Source organism: Saccopteryx bilineata, chromosome 3 (assembly GCF_036850765.1).
Source record: "Saccopteryx bilineata isolate mSacBil1 chromosome 3, mSacBil1_pri_phased_curated, whole genome shotgun sequence".
Classification (NCBI taxonomy): Eukaryota; Metazoa; Chordata; class Mammalia; order Chiroptera; family Emballonuridae; genus Saccopteryx; species Saccopteryx bilineata.
The window spans coordinates 150,192,113-150,209,478 of record NC_089492.1 but is presented as its reverse complement, the minus strand read 5'-3'; the positions used below and the strand labels follow the sequence as shown (position 1 = coordinate 150,209,478).

The following is a 17,366-nucleotide window of genomic DNA, read 5'->3' as shown; positions in this document are numbered from 1 at the left end:
GTGGGTCTGCAGACAGACCACACCTAGGGATCACAGAGACCACACCCATTGGACTCTAGTGGCCACACCCTTCTTACACATAGACAAAATGGGAAGGCAGAGAAATGCGACACAAATGAATCAAGAGAAATCCTCAGAAAAGGACCTGAATGAGTCAGATATAACCAAATTACCAGATGCAGAGTTTAAAATAACAATTGTTAGGACGCTCAAAGATCTTAGAACAACAATAGATGGTCATTACAAACACCTAAATAAGACATAGCAAATATAAAAAAGAATGTTGAAATGATAAAAAAAATCAGTCAAAAATGAAAAATACAATATCTGAAATGAAGACCACAATGGAAGGAATTAAAAACAGGATAGATGAAGCTGAGGATCAAATCAGTGAGTTAGAGGACAAGATAAATGAAGGCATGGAAGCAGAGCAGAAAAAAGAAAAGAGACTCAAAAAGTCTGAGGAAACTCTAAGAGAGCTCTGTGACAACATGAAGAGAAATAACATCTGCATCATAGGGGTTCCTGAAGAGGAAGAGAAAGAACAAGGGATAGAGACTTTGTTCAATCATATCATAGCTGAAAACTTTCCTAAATTAATACAAGAAAACGTCTCACAAGTTCAAGAAGCACAGAGAACTCCATTAAAGAGAAACCCAAAGAAATCTACACCAAGACACATCATAATTAAAATACCAAAGCTAAGTGATAAAGAGAAAATATTAAAAGCTGCCTGAGAATAAAAGGCTATCACCTACAAAGGAGCTCCCATAACAATGACATTCAACTTCTCAACAGAAACACTTGAGGCCAGAAGGGAATGGCAAGAAATATTTAAAGAAATGCAGAACAAGAGCCTACAACCAAGACTACTGTATCCAGCAAGGCTATTGTTTAAAACTGAAGTAGAAATAAAAAGCTTCACAGACAAAAAAAAACCCTCAAGGAATTCATTACAACCAAATGAATGCTGCAAAAAATGCTATAAGGGGCATGCTGTAAACAGATCAAAGGGAAAAAAGAATATAGCAAAAGAGGAATACGGCTTTAAAGAATAAAATGGCAATAAACAACTACATATCAATAATAACCTAAATGTAAATGGATTAAATGATTCAAACAAAAGACAGGGTAGCTGCTTGGATAAGAAAATGGGACCCATACATATGCTGTCTACAAGAGACACACCTTAAAACAAAAGATGCACATAGACTGAAGGTAAAAGGATGGAAAAAAATATTTCATGCAAATGGAAATGAAAAAAAAGCTGGGGTAGCAATACTTATATCAGACAAAATGGACTTTAAAGCCCTGGCCGGTTTGCTCAGTGGTAGAGCATCAGCCTGGCATGCAGGAGTCCCGGGTTTGATTCCCGGCCAGGGCACACAAGAGAAGCGCCCATCTATTTCTCCACCCCTCCCCCTCTCCTTTCTCTCTGTCTCCCGCAGCTGAGGCTCCATTGGAGCAAGGTTTGCCCGGGCGCTGGGGATGGCTCTGTGGCCTCTGCCTCAGGCGCTAGAATGGCTCTGATTGTGCAGAGCAACGCCCCAGCTGGGCAGAGCATTGCCCCCTGGTGGGCATGCAGGGTAGATCCCAGTCAGGCGCATGCGGGAGTCTGTCTGACTGCCTCCCTGTTTCCAACTTAAGAAAAATACAAAAAAAAAGGACTTTAAAACAAAGATTATAGTAAGAGATAAAGAGGGCCACTACATAATGATAAAGGGAGCAATCCAACAGGAAGATATAACCATTATAAATATCTAAGCACCTAATATAGGAGCACCTAAATATATAAAGCAGACTTTGATGAATATAAAGCATGAGATCAACAGCAATACTATAATAGTAGGGGATTTCAATACCCCACTAACATCACTAGATAGATCCTCAAGAAAGAAAATTAACAAAGAAACAGCAGACTTAAAAAGGACACACTAGATCAACTGGATTTAATAGATATCTTCAGAACCTTTCACCCTAAAGCAGCAGAATATACATTCTTTTCAAGTGCTTATGGTACATTCTCTAGAATAGACCACATGTTAGGGCACAAAAGCAGTCTCAACAAATTTAAGAAGATTGAAATCATATCAAGCATTTTCTCTGATCACAATGGCATGAAACTAGAAATCAACCACAACAGAAAAACTGAAAAATACTCAAACACATGGAAACTAAATAGCATGTTACTAAATAACAAATCGGTAACAATGAGATCAAAGAAGAAATAAAAAAATTCCTAGAAACAAATGATAATGAGCACACATCAACTCAAAATTTATGAGACACAGCAAAAGCAGTCCTGAGAGGGAAGTTCATAGCACTACAGGCATACCTTAGGAAGCTAATAAAGCTCAAATAAACAACTTGACCCAGCATCTAAAAGAACTAGAAAAAGAAACGCAAGTAAAGCCCAGATGTAGTAGAAGGAAGGAAATAATGCAGATCAGAGCAGAAATAAGTGGCATAGAGGCTAAAGAAACAATATAGAGGATCAATGAAACCAAAAGCTTGTTCTTTGAAAAGGTAAACAAGATCAATGTACCTTGAACCAAACTCACCAAGAAAAAAAAGAGAGGACTCAAATAAATAAAATTAGAAATGAGAGTGGAGAAATAACAACCGACACAACAGAAATACAAAATATTGTAAGAAAATACTATGAAGAACTGTATGCCAAAAAATTAGACAACCTAGATGAAATGGACAAATTCCTTGAAACATATAATCTTCCAAAAATTAATCTGGAAGAATCAGAAAACCCAAACAGACCAATTACAACAAATGAAATAGAAACAGTTATCAAAAAACATTCAACAAAGAAAAGTCCTGGACCTGATGGCTTCACAAGTGAATTCTACCAAATATTCAAAGAAGAACTAACTCCTATCTTTCTCAAGCTATTTCAAAAAATTCAAGAGGAAGGAAGACTTCTAAGCTCCTTTTATGAGGTGATCATAATTCTGATTCCAAAATCAGGCAAAGACAACATAAAGAAAGAAAATTATAGGCCAATATCCCTGATGAATTTAGATGCTAAAATCCTCAACAAAATATTAGCAAACAGGATCCAGCAATATATGAAAAAAATCATACATCATGACCAAGTGGGATTTATTCTTGGGAGGCAAGGCTGGTACAATATTTGCAAATCAGTCAATGTGATTCATCACATAAACAAAAGGAAGGAAAAAAAACCACATGATAATTTCAATAGATGCAGAAAAAGCATTTGATAAAATCCAACACTCATTCATGATCAAAACTCTCAGCAAAGTGGGAATACAGGGAATATACCTCAACATGATAAAGGCCATCTATGACAAACCCACAGCCAACATCATACTCAATGGATGAAAATTAAAAGCAACCCCCTTAAGATCAGTAGTAAGGCAGGGGTGCCCCCTTTTACCACTCTTATTCAACATAGTCTGGAAGTCCTAGCCATAGCAATCAGACAAGAAGAAGAAATAAAAGGCATCCATATTGGAAAAGAAGAAGTAAAATTATCATTTTTACAGATGATATGATATTGTATATAGAAAACCTTAAAGTCTCAGTCAAAAAACTACTGGACCTGATAACTGAATTCAGCAAAGTGGCAGGATATAAAATTAATACTCCAAAATCAGAGGCTTTTTTTTTTTTTTTTTTACAGAGACAGAGAGAGAGTCAGAGAGAAGGATAGACAGGCAGGAATAGAGAGAGATGAGAAGCATCAATCATTAGTTTTTCATTGTGCATTGCAACACCTTAGTTGTTCATTGATTGCTTTCTCATATGTGCCTTGACCGCGGACCTTCAGCAGACCGAGTAACCCTTTGCTGGAGCCAGCGACCTTGGGTTCAAGCTGGTGGGCTTTTTACTCAAACCAGATGAGCTGGCGCTCAAGTTGGCGACCTCAGGGTCTCGAACCTGGGTCCTTTGCATCCCAGTCTGACACTCTATCCACTGCGCCACCACCCGGTCAGGTGTCAGAGGCATTTTTATACACCAACAATGAACTGTCAAAAAGATAAATTAAGGAAACAATCTCCTTCACTATTGCAATAAAAAAAATAAAGTACCTAGGAGTAAATTTAACCAAGGAGATTAAAGACTTGTACTAGGAAAATTATAAGACATTGATAAAAGAAATCAGGGAAGATACAAACAAGTGGAAGCATATACTGTGCTCCTGGTTAGGAAGAATAAACATCATTAAAATGTCTATGTTACCCAAAGCAATTTATAAATTCAATGCAATACTGATTAAAATACCAGTGACATACTTCAAAGATATAGAAAAAATATTCCAAAAATTTATATGGAACCAAAAGAGAACACGAATAGCCTCAGCAATCTTGAAAAGGAAGAATAAAGTGGGAGGTATTACACTTCTTGATATCAAGTTATACTACAAGGCCATTGTACTCAAAACAGCCTGGTACTGGCATAAGAACAGGCATATAGATCAATGGAACAGAACAGAGAACCCAGAAATAAACCCACACCTTTATGGACAACTGATATTTGACAAAGGAGGTAAGAGCATTCAATGGAGTAAAGACAGCTTCTTTAACAAATGGTGTTGGGAAAATTGGACATCTATCTGAAAAAAATGAAACTAGACCACCAATCATAAAAATAAACTCAAAATGCATAAAAGACTTAAATGTAAGTCATGAAACCATAAGCATCTTAGAAGAAAACATAGGCAGTAAGCTCTTCGACATCTCTCGCAGCAATATATTTGCTGATTTATCTCCACTGGCAAGTGAAATAAAAGACAGGATAAACAAATGGGACTATATCAAACTAAAAAGATTTGCCCAGCTAAAGACAATAAGAACAGAATAAAAAGACAAACTACACAATGGGAGAACATATTCGACAATATGTCTGATAGGGGTTAATAACCAAAATTTATAAAGTTCTTGTAAAACTCAACACCAGGAAGACAAGCAACCCAATCAAAAAAATGGGCAAAATAAATGAATAGACACTTCTCCAAAGAGGACATACAGATGGCCAATAGGCATATGAAAAAATGCTCAACATCACTAATCATTAGAGAAATGCAAATTAAAATCACAATGAGATATCACCTCACACCAGTCAGAATGGCGCTCATCAACAAAACAACACAGAATAAGTGCTGGCGAGGATGTGGAGAAAAGGGAACCCTCCTGCACTGCTGGTGGGAATGCAGACCGGTGCAGCCACTGTGGAAAACAGTATGGAGATTCCTCAAAAAATTAAAAATTGAACTGCCTATTGACCCAGCTATACCACTTTCAGGAATATACCCTAAGAACACCATAGCACTGTTTCAAAAGGAGAAATGCACCCCCTAACCAGCATTGTTCACAATAGCGAAGATCTGGAAACAGCCCAAGTGTCCATCAGTGGACGAGTGGATTAAAAAGCTTTGGTACATGTATACTATGGAATGCTACTCAGCCATAAGAAATGATGACATCGAATCATTTGCAACAACATGGATGGACCTTGATAACATTATACTGAGGCAAACAAGTAAATCAGAAAAACCTAAGAACTATATGATTCCATACATAGGTGGGACATAAAAATGAGACTCAGAGACATGGACAAGAGGGTAGTGGTTACGGGGTGGGGGGAGGCGAGTAGGGAAGGGCAGGGCACAAAGAAAACCAGATAGAAGGTGATGGAAGACAATTTGACTTTGGGTGTTGGGGTATGCAATATAATCAAATGTCAAAATAACCTGGAGATGTTTTCTCTGAACATATGTACCCTGATTTATCAATGTCACCCAATTAAAATTAATAATAAATTTATTTTTATTGAAAAAGAAAAAAAAAGGAATAAGGAATGTAAATTTGTGATTTGCACACTAGGTGACTGCCCAGGCATCAACCTTAGAGAGAACCCCGATTACAAGTGCCATTTTAACAACCAGTTCGCCAAACTCAACAAAAAATTAGGTATTGATTCTGCTGAACCAGTGCAAACCAGCTGAATCCCAGCACTGCCATCACCTCAGATCTCTAGTGGTCATAATCCAACAGGTTCCTCTTTTTCAAAATTATTTTATTACTTTATAATAGATAAACTCCTGTGTGCTCACTGTGCAGTGCGAAGCAATGGAATATTATCTTTGTAGGCCTCTGTATACTCATTCCCAACGCCATAGCTCTTTGTTATACTCATTCTCAGCAGGTGCTGGGAGGGTGAGTTCTGAAGGTATTTGGGAGTGGTAATTAGTTCAGATTTTGTACCTGTTGGGTTTGAGGAGCTTGAGGAATAGGGTCAGGACTGGGGTGAGGCAAGTAGGGTGCTTGGGTGCAAAATGTAATGAAGAACTCTTTCAACATCATTCAAGTGCAGGGTTGGCCCCTGCAGAGAGCAAATACATCCAGTAGGCAAGTGGGTGGATGCATGGAGCTGAAGGCCACAGGGAGTCATGGGCTGGCAGTCAGTGCCTGGGGTCCAGCCTGTGTGGTCCTTCAAAGCACAAATTTAACAGGAGTGAAGAGAAGGATAAGGAGGAGGCTCACAAGAACATCCTAAGGAGGCCCTGGGAAGGAGAGTTACTCAAAGACTCAGAGACAAGCCAACAACAAAACCACTTGGAGCTCATGTTGACCCTCTCCTCCAGACCTCTAACTGGATATACATCTAGTGGACATGTAGTTCCTCCTCTAGGCTCACCAAGAGGGATGCATGCTCAACCGAAAAGTAAACAAAGGCAGAGCCCAGAGAAGACAGGATAAAGGTTTGGCTTCTCTACCAAGGGGGTAACAAATGGCTGGACACAATTGAGACGTAATTAAGCTGGGACCTTTTTGCCTGGCTGGTAATAAACCCCAGGGCATCTAACACTATACCTTGGGGGAGGGAGACCAAACCAGCTGACCACAAGGCCAGGCAGACACTGTCAGTGGGTGAAAGGAGCCAGGAGAGAGTACTGTTTCACAGTGAAAGTGAGCAACAGGCTTGACTGTTGGTGGTGCAGGGGATAGAGCATTGACACGAATGCTGAGGTCACTGGTTTGAAACCCACGCTGCTGGCTTGAGCATGGGGTCACTGGCTTGACTCCGAGGTTGCAGGCTTGAGCCCAATGTTGCCAGTCGGATCCCCAGTCAAGGTACATATGAGAACAATCAATGCGTAATTAAGTGGAGTAATAAGTTAGTGTTTCTCTCTCTTTCTCTCCCTCCCCCTCTCTCTCTCCCTTCTTTTTCTTCTTTTCTCTCTCCCTCTCTCACAAACAAACAAACAAACAAACAAACAAACAAAAGTGACAGAACATACCACACAATGGTGCCAGGTTGCAGGGGAGGAGGCTGTGGTACATTGAAGGCTCCAGGTCCTTTTTAAAGAGACAGTCATAACTCATTTCAGCCTACTATTGGCTGGGAAATGGGTTGGTTGACTGTAGCCAGAACTATGTGTTTCTCAAGAAATGTGTGAAATCTGCCTGACCAGGCGGTGGCGCAGTGGATAGAGCATCAGACTGGGATGCAGAAGACCCAGGTTCGAGACCCCAAGGTTGCCAGTTTGAGCACGGGCTCACCTGGCTTGAGCAAAAAGCTCGCCAGCTTGGACCCAAGGTCGCTGGCTCGAGCAAGGGGCTACTCGGTCTGCTGAAGGTCCGCGGTCAAGGCACATATGAGAAAGCAATAAATGAACAACTAAGGTGTCGCAATGCGCAATGACAAACTAATGATTGATGCTTCTCATCTCTCCGTTCCTGTCTGCCTGTCCCTGTCTATCCATCACTCTGACTCTCTCTCTGTCTCTGTAAAAAAAAAAAAAAAAAAAGAAATGTCTGAAATCTGAATTTCTCATGTAAATGTCTTATTTTAAATGTTGACCACTGATTCAGACACATTTGAGAAACTGTATATGCCAACCCTGTTTGGGCCAAGAAGACACATCCACAGGCCAAATTTAGCCAAGTCCTTCTGTGGGCAACCTCTGTGTTAACCCCTTGGATTTTTCTAAGAAAATTTGTGGTTACTCAAGGAGCCTTCCTCTCCATTTCCCTTGATTCCCACCTGAAGAGCTTTATTTTTTTTTAATTTTTTTTATTTACAGAGACAGAGAGAGAGAGAGAGTCAGAGTGAGGGATAGACAGAGACAGACAGGAACAGAGAGATGAGAAGCATCAATCATTAGTTTTTCGTTGTGCATTGCAACACCTTAGTTGTTCATTGATTGCTTTCTCATATGTGCCTTGACCGCGGGCCTTCAGCAGACCGAGTAACCCCTTGCTTGAGCTAGTGACCATTGGTCCAAGCTGGTTAGCTTTTGCTCAAACCAGATGAGCTGTGCTCAAGCTGGCGACCTCGGGGTCTCAAACCTGGGTCCTCAGCATCCCAGTCCGACGCTCTATCCACTGCGCCACCACCTGGTCAGGCCTGAAGAGCTTTTAACCAGAGACAGAGGAGAAGAGAGACCCAGCAAAAGGAAATGTACCCACATAAGGACATGTGCCCACATAAGGAAATATGCCCACATAAGGACATGTGCCCACATAAGGACATGTGCCCACATAAGGACATGTGCCCACATAAGGAAATATGCCCACATAAGGACATGTGCCCACATAAGGACATGTGCCCACATAAGGACATGTGCCCACATAAGGAAAGGAAGCCGTTCCTTCAATGGTTTTCTCTTGCAGGTGTTTGGGTGCTGGGTCTGGATCCTGGTGGCCGCTACCCATGTGGGAAACCCACTGCTGCAAGGATGGGTGATATATGTTTCCCTGACCTCGTTCCTCATATCCCTCATGTTCCTGTTGTCCTACTTGTTTGGATTTTACAAGAGATACGAGTCCTGGAGAGTCCTGGTAAGAACCAGTGAAGGGGACTCAGGCCCTCAGACTGGTGTCCTGGGTGTTATGGGGACAATGGGCCTTCTGGGTATAGAGGGAGAACCGGAGACCTTTCCTGGGCTAGGCCCCTACGGAACCAAGGCTTTTTATGTTATTGTGCTGCTCTGCCAGCGAAACCTCATTTTATCCCCTTCTCTGCCTTCTTTGTTAAGAATGTACACATCCTGTATCCAGCTGACCCTTAAACAACATAGGCTTGGGGCCCCAACCTCCTACACAGTTGAAAATCTACTTATAACTTTTGATGCACCCAAAAATGTAATTACTAATTGCCTTTTGTTGACCAGAAGCCTTACTGATAACATAAATAGTTAATTAACACATATTTGCGGCCCTGGCCGGTTGGCTCAGTGGTAGAGCGTCGGCCTGGCATGCGGAAGTCCCGGGTTCGATTCCCGGCCAGGGCACACAGGAGAAGCGCCCATCTGCTTCTCCACCCCTTCCCCTCTCCTTCTTCTCTGTCTCTCTTTTCCCCTCCCACAGACAAGGCTCCATTGGAGCAAAGATGGCCCGGGTGCTGGGGATGGTTCCGTGGCCTCTGCCTCAGGCGCTAGAGTGGCTCTGGTCGCAGCAGACCGACGCCCCAGATGGGCAGAGCAGCGCCGCCTGGTGGGCGTGCCGGGTGGATCCCGGTCAGGTGCATGCAGGAGTCTGTCTGACTGCTTCCCCGTTTCCAACTTCAGAAAAATACAAAAAAAACCCAAAAAACCAACCAAACAAAAAAAAACCCCCACATATTTTATGTGTTACATGTATTATATATTGTATTCTTACAATAAAGTAAGCTAGAGAAAATAAAATGTTATTAAGAACATCATCGTGTGGAAGCACAGAATTTGCTAGTTTAATCCCTGGTAGGGGCACATACAGGAACAGCTCAATGTTCCTGCCTCTCTGTCTTAAAAAAAAAAAAAAAGAAAAAGAAAAATCTTAAAAGAGAAAATACATTTACAATATATGGGAAAAAAATTCATGGTTTACATGGCCCCATGCAGTTCATACCCATGTTGGTCAAGGGTTGATTGTGCTCCTGTATCAAACACATCCTGACACATTTTCCCATAAATTTTATTTGGGGAAGATCAGTGGAGCAACATCAAAGGAAAAGCTAGCAGGAAAATGTCACCCCAGTCTCAAGTTCCTATCGCAATCACTGAATTCATTCTTCTGTATTCCTCATAAATTTTGGGCAAAGTATATATGTACTTGTAATGCTAGTGGCTGAGGCCTGGCAGTTTCACACTGGATTCGGGCAAATGGTAGAAAAACTGCAGGGCTGGAAAGCATTGGACCATTCTGTTTAGTAAAGTCTCACAACAGTAGACAAGCACACAGGCAGGGCAAACTGCCTCTCAGGCAAACAAACAACAAATTGGCCCTCACAGTGAAGGGCAGGCAACCTACCATCGCAATCCTCAATCTCTCATCTCTCGAGCACAAGCACCCATAGCCTTATATAGGCTACGCACACGTGTCTCAGCCACGTGCTCACGTGCTAATTAAGTAAAGTGCTTGCAGCTGGTAACTCCGTGAGCAAGCCTAACATAACTACCCCACAGTACTTTAATCACACCGAGCCAATAATTTTGGGTATGATGTAATATTTAATATTACATCATTAAGTCTTGGCCAGAGATAGCTTGGATAGTTGAAGCTTTGTCCCGAAGCGCAGAGGTTGCTGGTTGGATCTCCAGTCAGGGCACATATCAGCAGAGCTTGATGTTCCTGTTTCTCTGTCTCTCTCAAAAACAAAAAACAAAAAAGAAAAATTACATCATTAACTTTTTCATGTTGTCATGTCATCTTGATCCATTAAAGTTTTTCTGTATTAAACAACTTAAAATATACACAAAAGTACAGTGAGTTATATTACAGACCATTGTGTAACCATAACCCAGATTCCAGCATTATCAAGATTTACTACATTAGCCCTGACCAGGTAGCTAAGTTGATTAGAGTGTCATCCAGATACACCAAGGTTGCGAGTTCAATCCCAGGTCAGGGCACATACAAGAAGCAACCAGTGAGTGCACAACTAAGTAAAACAACAAATCTATGTTTCTCTCTCTCCTTCCCTCCCTCTCTCAAATAAATCTTTTTTTTTTTTTTAAATTAAAGCCTTATCTGTGCTGGCACTGTGAATAGAGTGTTGACCCTGAACACTGAGGCCCCCAGTTTGAAACCCCGAAGTTGCTAGGTTGAACACGGGGTTACAGGCTTGAGCATGGGATCATTGACATAACTTCCAAGGTCATTGGCTGGAGCCCAAGGTTGCTGGCTTGAGCAAGGGGTCACTAGCTCAGCTTGAGTCCCCTGGTCAAGGCAGGAGGAGCAATCAGTGAACAATTAAAGTGATGCAACTATGAGTTAATACTTCTCATCTCTCTCCCTTCCTGTCTATGTGTCTCTCTCCCTCTCTCGCTAAAAAAAAGAAAAAGGAAAAGGAAAAGAAAAAGAAAAGCATAGGCCTGGAATTAATATGGCCTGGGTTCAGATCCTGGCTCAGCCCATTTATTCATTGACCTGTACTTTCCTTCCATTTCCTCAAAGTGGCACTGATGTTAAAAAGGAACTACCTCATCGCTGACAAGGTTAAATGAGATAAAGAGAAAAAGGCTTAGCCTAGAGCTTGGCACAGAATTAGCTCTCAATCAATGTTGGCTAGTATTGATATTATTACTGCTATTTATTAATCTACTATTGTTTGCTACACAGATAGTTCATTAGAAACACTATATATATAAAAAAAGCAGGAGTGGGAAGTAGGCCTATCTTCTCTCTCTTCCCAGCTGTGTAGTCAGAGGCAAGCACTCATGCACATAGGTGACATTATCTCCGTTCTGCCCTTCCAGGACAGCCTGTACCACGGGACCACCGGCATCCTATACATGAGTGCGGCTGTCCTGCAGGCGCACGCCACCATCGTTTCTGAGAGTCAGAACCTGAACAACTACTTCACAAACACCGCAGCCTCGGTGGGTGCTGGACCAGGGACCCAGCCGCATGGGGAGGGCTCCCAGGAGGCTTGGTTCTGCCTCCTGCAGAACAGACCTCCTGAACCCCCAGCTTGATGGAGCCCTGAAGGAAGGGAGGAGGTGTATGTGTGTGTGAACATGTGTGCCCAAGCTCACAGTGTCCTAGGCCAAGTTCAGGTTTCCCTCTTGTTTGCTGTTTTTCCCACCTCAGCCCTTTTACATCCACTTCACTGCCCTCAGATTATTTTTTCCCCACAACATAAATTGGAACACCCATCTTTTCTGCTGAGGATCCTCAGTGGCTCTCACTGCCTGTGGTGTGGAGCCCACATCCCTCAGCATGGCTGAACTGTCCAGGTGTTCTTTGATTTTAGTGAGAGTCCACAGGGATAACACGTCAGCTGATGGGGCCCAGGGCAAGGTGACCCAGCCAAGTGGTGGGACAAGCTGGACGTCCATACCTTAGGCCCAAGGGACCAGACTCCAGGCCCGTCCCTCCTAACCTCTGCACAGGTGCCTCTTTTCACCCTTGGTAGAATGGCGCCCTCATGTGGCAGGAGGCTGGCAGTGGCAGATTCCTTCTCTGACAGGTTTAGCCTTCTTCCTCGATCTCACCTGGAAAATTTCCAAGGCAGAACTCTAGTGCCCTGGTTGGATCCGAGTCACCGTGGCCAGTCACTGTGACCAGGAAGGTCGAGTCCATGTCACTGGGGGCTCACACAGGGATCAGGGTACAAAAGGGTGTGGTGTGGAGTCCTGTCCCAGCATAAGAATGGGTGCTGGCAAGCAGCATGACCCACTAGGGTGGCCACAGTGTTCAGCTGCCTATCCAGCCTGTCTGCCTCCTTGCCCTTCTCATTCAGCTATTTTACCTTCCTTCAACTGCCGCCCCAGTGAGCGCCCTGGCTTTCAGGGCCTGGCGCAGCACCACTACTGTTCACTCCCAGTTAGCTGCACTGGCCACACCGGCCTCCTTGCTGCCCCTTGATCACATAAGGCATGTGCTGGCCTCAGGGCCTTGGAAAGGACACCCTTGCTCCAGGAGAACAGAAGTTTTTGTTTTGTTTTGTTTTGAAATTAAATTTAATGGGGTGACATTGATCAGTAAGAGTACATAGGTTTCAGGTAAACATCTCTTATAGCATTTGAACTGTTGGTTGCATTGCATGCCCATCACCCCAAATCTAATCATTTTCTATAACCTTATATTTATGCCTCTTTATTCCTCTCCCCTCCCCCTTCCCCAGCTAACCATTTCACTTTTATCTATGTTCATGAGTCTCAGTTTTATATCCCACTTCTGTGGGATATATATTGGACAGGAGTTTTTGAAAGTTCACTGTTAATAGCTCCTGCTGTTTTTGAAGTATAGCAGATGCCTAAAAGATACTTGTTGAATAAATAAATGTATAAATGAATGAGACTAGAGTGTGAGTGGAAAGTAGGATGGAGGCTGGAGAGGTTGGCCAGGTCTGGCAAGCATGTCAAGGGCAAGAACCTCTATCCTGAAGTGGGGGTCTTCGTATGGTTTTAGTCACATGCTGGTTAAACAAGATCATATTTTCCTCTCGGGCAGATTAGAGGGTCAGAGTGAGCAGAAGTGGACAAGTAGAGGCCATGAGAAGTCCTGGCAAGGGATGACGGCACAGAGCCAGGGAGAAGTGGATGTGCCATGAGGTCGTCAGGCAGTGTAGTCAGATCACTTTTGACTTTGGCTGTGTTGGATAGGGGAGGGAAGAGTCAAGATGGGGGGATGGTCACAGGTTTCTGGCTTGTGGAGCCGGCGAGTGAGGGTACGGAAGCTGACTGAGCTTGCCCAGCTTGTGGGGAAATCACGAGGACTCAGTCTGGATCACTGAGAACTGAAGGGGCCTCTGGGACGTTATTGAGGTGCTGACTAGCAGATTCTCAGTGTGGAGTCTGGGCTAGCCAGTGAAACCATGGGAGTCACAGAGCCCAAATGGTGACAGAAGGTGATGGGGGAGACACTATGACAAGAGGACAGCATGAGAGAGAGGGCCCAGGGCAGGGAGGGAGACAAGCTGCTTTATGGCAGGTAGGGAAGCACAAGTCTGCAAATAAAGCATAAGCAGGACACTGAGAGTGTGGCCTCGGGATACCCGCAGTGGACAGTTCCAGGGAAGATGGAGCAGTTGGCCAGTGGCTGCTGTGCTCATATGGACAAGAGACACAGCAGGGTCATGGGGCCACCTGAGCTTTAGAAGCTGAGGGCCCCTAAGAGGGGTGGGCAGTGACCATCACTGTCTGTTTATAATACAGTCACTCTCATCCCCCTCCAGTTTTTCGCCTTCATCACCACCCTGCTCTACATCCTCCATGCCTTCAGCATCTATTACCATTGAGGAACCAAGGAGTCCTGCCCTGTGCGAAATGCTCTTCTCAAATCTGAAACATTAACTCCTAAAGGTTGTTTCATATGTGCCATCTGGATGATGAACAGATCAACAAAACGTCAGTGGGACTAACAGACCATCTTTTCAGACTGAGTGAGGAAATCACACTCTGTATATCCTCTTGGACATTTTAATTCATTATGATGAATATGAAAAGGCTGTTATTTTATTTTATTTTATTTTATTTTATTTTATTTTATTTTTTGTCTGGAAGAGTAACCAGCTCCTGAGATTATCTGGCAGCTAACCTAGCTCTTCTAGAAAACCAGTCTCCAAAGCCCTCACTATTGAGAATCCCGATCCACCAACGTCACACCTGGTTGGGGACTGTCTCAGCAATTAGGATCCCCAGAGCAGGTATAGGGAAACATCCAGTCTTAGTTTCTTAAAACCCAAATGGTGCTATCAACTCCTCCACACCTTTGCTTAGATACAGACCTTCTCTTGTCCTTTGGTTCTGCTCCAATTGTAACAAAGACCAGCCACACTGTCACCCCTCATTATATGTCCCCTTCCCTTTACTCCCCTGGAGGGTATATTTGCAGGAAAATAAGTGATAGACTCTACAAAATTGTTATACAATAAGACCTGGAGGTGGGGAGGGAAGGGAAGAACCTCTCAGAAAATGGCATGGCTATAGGACACCTGTGTCAGGCCTCCAGGACCCTACCCTGCAGAGACTAGAAGCTACATTGTCCCTCACAAAAGACCTTCAAGGAAGAAAGCAGGGTGTTACGTGTAAGGATTCTCCTCTGGGCTCCTGTCACACCATACGGGACACTATCTTGTCACTCCTATTTCGGGAGGTTGGGAAAAGACCCCTGTCCCAGGGACGTGCTCTCCCGTGGGTGCCCACTCCCTTGTGTCCCTTCTGTGGTCCACTCTGCTGCCTCTGAAGTGAGGAGCTCACACAGGCTAGACACACAGCGGTATTGGACCATTCTCAACGAAAAGGCTGGTGTTGTGCACGCAGAAACATAAAATCGAGGTGCTTAGTTTCAAAGTAAATGTTTTTCACAAGAAAACTGTGCATCTGGGATTTCCCCACACTGCCCTTGCTCCACAGTGGGTCTGCTGGCCTTGTGGTTGGGCATGGCCCACAACTGCACGCACCTGCTGTCACTTTGAAATGAAATAAGTTATGATGCGAAGGGATTTGTCTTAGCTGATTTTGCAGACTCACAGTTACTATCTCCCGTCTGCTCCTGGTAGGGTGAGGGTGGGGAATGGAGTCACTGAAGAGAGAACTGGCTTCATCCTTGTTGACCACTCACTTCCTAATTGCCCTGCTCTCCTGAAAACCACCATTTATTTCTCTTTCTTGCCTGGCAGCTGAGATGAGCACTGTTCAATATTTACTGAGCAGCCACATCCAAATAAAAGGTGTTTGTACAGTGATCATACTGAATGGGTTGCTTTCATGATGTTAGAAGCTGGGCCCTACCACTGTTTCAGAGGTCTTGACAGGATCTCCCCAAGAGCCCTTGGGGAGGTTTTTAAGGCCCAGCCTACTGGCCAGCCATGTGGGGAGGTCACATCTGTCTCCAGGGCTTGGGTTTGTGGCAATATTTCCACTCCAGTAAGGGCAGTTTGGGCACAAGTCCCAGAACCAAACTCAAGCAGCTGAAGCAGGGCTGGGGGTGCACTGGCTGGGCCTGGGGAGGGGATGGAGGAGCTTCAGTGGTCAGGGAGCAGGCCCCTTGCCAGTCCCCTGCCTCATGTTCCTACTCTTCTTGGGGTGCCATCTTCTCCCCCACCACCCTGCTGGCCCCCATTCACTATGCAGACAGTGTGGACCCAGCTCTGAGCCTGCCCACCCCTTCATCTGCAGCTGATGCTGTTCCTGGCGTGCTGCCACAATCCTTCCTTGCGGGGTGGTCTGAGCCCTCACCAGGCCCCCATCTTCTTCAAGGAAGACCCATAAGAGGACCCAGTAAGAGTGCACCCCATGGGCCAGGGTACAAGCTTTAGCTCATCTAGACCTCACTTTCCCATTTGCACCCCACTTTCCCAGGGGGCTCCTGGCATCCTGCACCTTAGTCCTTAGCTCAGGGTGTTGGGCAGCTCAGACCAAAACATCCCGTATCGTGTCCTGAGCACCAAGCATGTGGTCACAAGGGCCCTCCCGTTACACCCCTGTGCCATGCTAAACAAGCCAGTGGCAGGTTGAATTTGCAGCCTTGACCTAGAAAATTCCGCTTTGGCCAGTAACTGGACTACAATCTTTCAAAGAAATTAAACAATAACAAAACACTGACATTTGAAAAACAACATCTTGCTAGGGTCCACCAGAGCAGGACTAGAAAAGCCCTAGATGACAGGGTGTGGGGTCTTCCCTGACCAACCCCAGAATCTGTCACTGGCCCGAGGGTTGGGAATTTGAAGTGGACCCTGTCTCAGGAAAAGCTGGATGCTGACCTCAGAGCATCCACATGTAGGCTCTTGGTCAACATGAGGGATGGTAAGGAAGCAGCACCAATCTGCTGATTTCCCCTGAAACCTGCGAGCAGAGTCTCCCGCTGTTGGAGCGGGTCCTTCCTGGGTCACTAGAGGAAGACCAGTCCCCTTGCTCCTGCACACCTGCCCCAGGCTGTGTGTCTCGACCTTCGTCCAAGATTGGACAGTACATAGCAGTAGTTCACCCGTCAGCAGTTCCCAGCTGCGGAGGGGTGTGGCGTATTCATGGTGATGCGACGCCACCCTGGGCAGAGGACTAGCTCCTAGGAGCTCTTCCTGACCTAGTTGACCTCATCCTCACTGAACTGGGGCTCATTGTGTCGTCTGAACCAGAATTGCCAGCCCGTATCTGCCCCACTTGTGTATGTTTTCACAGGAGAATGTTGGACTTAGTGACAGCACCTGAAGAGACTTGAAGCCACACCTAGATGCCTCTTTATTGTGCCGTACCCACCAGGATTATCCAGGGAGCACACTGGTTTCTGCTGGGCTCTGGAGAGATGGACTCGGCGGGTGAGGGAAACGGGATAAGCAGAGGAGGAGAGGGCCCACAGAGAGGGTGCGGCCTGGGCCTGCTGAGCCGGTGGCCCCGCAGAGTGTCGCTGCTTGAGCAGAGCTCGTGTCCCCACATTAGCGTCACTGGCACCAGGTCA

General features: G+C 44.6%; 1 protein-coding gene and 1 non-coding gene across 2 annotated transcripts in view; both read left to right on the top strand.

Annotated features, from left to right (window-relative positions):
* Positions 1-15,654, top strand: part of LOC136330643 (MAL-like protein) — a 40,455-nt gene extending 24,801 nt beyond the window's left edge. The window contains exons 2-4 of the mRNA XM_066267738.1: positions 8,655-8,822; positions 11,720-11,842; positions 14,143-15,654. Coding sequence (XP_066123835.1) covers positions 8,655-8,822; positions 11,720-11,842; positions 14,143-14,205 — 354 coding nt within the window. The 3' untranslated portion in view covers positions 14,206-15,654. The remainder of the gene's footprint in view (positions 1-8,654; positions 8,823-11,719; positions 11,843-14,142) is intronic.
* TRNAA-GGC (transfer RNA alanine (anticodon GGC)) lies at positions 9,199-9,274 on the top strand. The gene has a single exon. It is a non-coding gene; the product is annotated as a tRNA-Ala (tRNA).
* Positions 15,655-17,366: the final 1,712 nt, after the last annotated feature.